The following is a 4,547-nucleotide window of genomic DNA, read 5'->3' on the forward strand; positions in this document are numbered from 1 at the left end:
TTTTTACATCTCCTTCTTCCTTGTTTTTTATAAATACCCAAATTATCCTTCCTTTTCAATTGTAATCTATTACACTTTTTTCATATTGATTGGTTTAAAATATGATTTGAACCAAACCACTTACAAGTTTTGTCTCATCCAATTGTCAAAGATATTGACATCGCTGATGTGTCCTTAAAGATATTATTTATTTATTTATTATTATTATTATTGTTATTATGTTATTTCATCTCATTCAATCATCAGGGATGTTGTTTATTTATTTATTTATTTATTTATTATTATTATTATTATTTATCTCATGCATCATCACAAATTTAGCAATTTATTTTTTTATCGGTATTAAATCGGTATCGATCTCAACCAATCTAAGGATTAAAAAAAATAAAAAACGTGTGACACCTGATTGAAACATATGATACCTAATGAGGGTAAAATTGTCACTCCCTTGGGTCGTCCTCGGCAAAGCCGACCCCTTGGTCATCCTTGGCCAAGCCGATCATCCAAGTTATCCTTAGAAAACTTGACCCCTTGGCCCATCCTTAGCTGAGCCGAGCCCTTGGCTCATCCTTGGCCATGCCGATCCCTTGACTCATCCTTGGTTGAACCGACCCCTTAGGTAGGCTCCCTAAGGAGTTTGATCCAATCGCAACAATTGCAGGGACAATGTCAAGGATCGCTCATTGTCAGCTCAGCAAATCTTATCACTAAGAGATATCTCAACAAATAAGATAACAGTTACCTAATGGAATTCTTCCAAGAGTTATCTTAACAAGAGTGAACAACCTGCCAAAAAATGACTATACTCAATCACCTCTCGTCATTAGTAGCCTATAAATATCAAGGTAAGCCCATAAAAAAAGGATTGATCATTTTTCATAAAAAACTCTCTTGAGTAGCTGTTGTGGAGGAAATCTGAATTAGGCATCGGAGAGTCCCCTGTCGGGTCAGCTCGGCTCCTCTTTATCTGCTCTTCTATGCAGGTCTAGCGTGGAGTACCCAGTCTTCCAAGGAAGATCATTCGATCAATTTTTACCGCACCAATACAGATATAGATATAGATTGGATACAAAATTATTCTTTTTTGAATTTACAATATCCTAGATGACTAGATGAAACAAAACTTGTTAGTGTTTTGGTTCAAACATGTGGTTCAAACTAATCAATTTGAAAAATAGTGTAATAGGTTACAAGTGAAAATGAAGAGTAATCTGGGTATTTAAAAAGAGTATAGAAGAAAAAGATGTAAAAAATCAAAAAGCAGGGGAGTATCAGTAAAAAAGTAAAAGGTATGAGAGTTTTAATAAATATAGGCCAAGTGTAGGGGGTGATAATAAATTCCTCTATAAATTATAATTGAGCTTCATATGCCCCTCGACATAATTGATTCGTCGCCTTTTCTTCTTCTTCAATTTTTGTCTATTTCGAGATTTTCTTAAGTGATTCAATCTCCATCTGAAATTAGTGGAAGAACACTCATATTGTTTTCTTTTTCAATTTGAAGTAGATTTTGGTTCCTATACTCTTCTCTATTTTTTTTTAACCTATTGGCTTACTAGGTAGAGCTATCACTAATATGTACAAATCTGTGTTGGTATTTATTTTGATTCATTTAGGTTGTGTTTGGTTGTCAAGAAATAGATAGAAAAATATATAAAAAAAAAATAATTAAATTTGAAGAGAGAGATAGACATATAAATCAATCTTTGCATTATCTTTTATCGAAAATAACCTTTGTTTCATACTACTCCTTCGATACCTATTCTCATATTATGAATAATGAGGTTGTTGATACTAATGAACTACAGAAATGACCATGACACTTATTACTTATTATCCCATATGATGAAAGGCATGGCTTTTCTTTTTTTTTTTTTTTTATTTTTTTTTTTTTTTCATTAAATTACCAATAAAAAAAAAACTCATTGCGCCAAGCATGAGGAAATGCTAGATGTTTTTTTTAATTTATCCTCCCTCCGATCATTATAAAAGATTCGATTAAAGTGGCTAATCCCATGCATATTGTATACATTCACATCGGTGGCATAAATTGCATAGTATCATAAATAGTTATTCTAAGTATTATCCATCCGTTGAGAGTCTATAAACATATACAGATGATGTAATGATTGGTTAGACTTATGAGCCTATAAAAAACCCAAGTTTTGTTCATTTTGGTGATCTGGTGGGGTGACAATTTGTAGATCCAGGCCCAGCTTATAGGATAAGGGTCTTATTATATCTTTACTCAAACCCAAGCCCATTTAGAGTATGGACCGGGTGAGGACCAGGCCCAGCCTTGTCAATCTATATGGAAGGTCATATAAATTATATTTTCAAGAGTTTTGCAATTGTCTCGAGAAACTTCAGAGACAAACATCTCTTATTGTTGTTAAATAGCGGATGGAGAAATAAAAATTATTTTTTGGACAATTGATTGGAGTTGTAATGCTTCTCCTTGAATGATCATACAAACTATATCATTTTATTTTTTTTCTAAAAATAATAATATTTTATATATGCTATAGTGCATTAGATTTATGGGAACAGATCATTGCTTGGGCGCGTATCCCCTAGACTAGTGCAAAGGACCAACGGGAGTATGTAGAAGATTATAAACATGAATAAGATTTTTAATTTCATAAGACATAGAATGGTAATTTCGTGCACTTATGTGTTAGAATGGTAATTTTGTGCACTTATGTGTTTGGGCACAAGGATTTTGCAACCAGTAATGTTTGTTTCCTATATTTTATACACAGATGTGTACGCCTAGGTGCATCCCTAACTTCATTGGCCAAAAGGCCCAAAACTAGGCAAGGTGTGCTCTTCAAAACTGGAACGCCAAACTTCAAACGATATAGCAATTTGCTTGAATAGGATTTGAGACAACAAAAATCTGTTTATAGCCTTTTTCCTTGAGTCTAGATCAGGTCCTTGTATGAGAATGTTCTCATAGGTGTCTGTGACAGACATGTGGAATCTACAAGTTCATGGAACAATGCAATTAAGAGAGAGACAATGGATTCCACAAGTCCGGCACAAACCCGCATAAGAACATTCTCATACAAGGACTTGATCCAAACTTTTTTCTTTTCCTACTTCTTATTATAATAATTCGAATGAAATTATAAGTACTGAAAAATTTCGGTATACCCTAATTAGAGTACGTTGTTTCATTGCGACCTAATGATCATAGGTTTGAATATGAGAATAATCTCTCAATGAAACATGGGAATAAGATTCTGTACTTATTGGCCCTCCATAGAACTTATATTGGCAGGGACCTCGTACACTAGCTATTAATTGAAGTGGGTGGAGATGTTAGACCTAAGTCTAACAACTCAACAAATATTCCAAATGATGGATCAGGTTCATGTACAAGAATGTTCTTGTACGTCCCTAGGCGTAGATTTAGAATCTATTAAATGAAGAGAGAGAAAATTGATTCTAAATCCACGGACAAAGAATGATCTTGTACATTCTCATACGTGAACCTGATCACGCTCTCAATATTCCATGGTAGTGCACCAACAACAACTTTACATTGCAAATGACATTTTTGCCTTTATTTATCTTACGATGAAGCGATCGCCCAATCAGAAACCCCAGTAGAAAATAAGTGAAGAGCCCACATAAAGCAAGAAAAGGAAAAGGGCGGGGGGAGAGATTGGGCCATTACACCATGGTAGTAAAAAAATCTAGGCAAAAATCTGGTCCATGGTTTTGCTCTCCAGCTTGGCCTCCTCTAGTTCCTGCAATTGCTGCTCCTTGGCCAACTTCTTAAGCCTGGCCAGCTCCAGATCCTTGCTCATCTTCCTTCGGTACATCTCTGCAAAAGTGATGGGTTCCTCCAACACGGCCTTCTCCCCCTCTCTGACCTTCAATGGGTACACGATCGCCTCAGGGGCTGGGTTCTGGAATGTGGCAATCGATAGCCTGCTGTAGTTGGAGTTCACCACTGCCTGGTGATCAGCGTTCTTGAACCTCCCATTGCTTAGGTACTGTTCACAATTATCATATCAGTTAAACCAACTACGTGCGTAATGTGTTTGAGAAAATGCGTGTGTGAATGTGGGGGGAATGTACTCACGTGGCCATGGTCACCGAGGTTAACAACGAAGGCACCTTCAACGGGCTGAACAGTGATCCAAGTCTTGCCGCCATCCCTTGTGGCCTGGAGGCCTCCCACCTGGTCCTGGAGGAGGAGGGTGATGGTGCCAGGGTCGGTGTGACGCTTGAGGCCAAGGGTGAGGTCGGGCTGTGGGCACTTGGGGTAGAAGTTGACCACAACCTTTTGGTCCATGTCGACACAGGCCTTGGTCAGGGCTTCCTTTTCGAGTCCCATGGCCTCAGACAGCACCTCCAGGAGCTTGCAGGCCAGCCCCATGAGCTTATCGCTGTAGGTTTGGGTCACTGCCCTCCATCCCTCGGGCTTGTCTGGCCACCTTGAGTAGTCACGAGCCCGAATTGGGTATGAGAAGTAGGTCACGATTTCACGCCAGTCCTGGACTGCCTCTCCCTGCATCCACCATCATCATCACACC

The 4,547-nt window shown here is 37.9% G+C and overlaps 1 protein-coding gene across 1 annotated transcript; it reads right to left on the reverse strand.

Moving 5' to 3' along the window:
- Positions 1 to 3,541: 3,541 nt before the first annotated feature.
- LOC122072758 (naringenin,2-oxoglutarate 3-dioxygenase) lies at positions 3,542 to 4,547 on the reverse strand. The gene is made up of 2 exons (XM_042637158.1): positions 4,094 to 4,547; positions 3,542 to 4,004 (listed from the first exon to the last, which is right to left on the reverse strand). The coding sequence occupies exons 1-2, from the start codon at positions 4,526 to 4,528 to the stop codon at positions 3,702 to 3,704; spliced, it is 738 nt and encodes a 245-aa protein (XP_042493092.1). The 5' UTR covers positions 4,529 to 4,547; the 3' UTR covers positions 3,542 to 3,701.

This window comes from Macadamia integrifolia, chromosome 3 (assembly GCF_013358625.1).
Source record: "Macadamia integrifolia cultivar HAES 741 chromosome 3, SCU_Mint_v3, whole genome shotgun sequence".
NCBI classification, from domain to species: domain Eukaryota; kingdom Viridiplantae; phylum Streptophyta; class Magnoliopsida; order Proteales; family Proteaceae; genus Macadamia; species Macadamia integrifolia.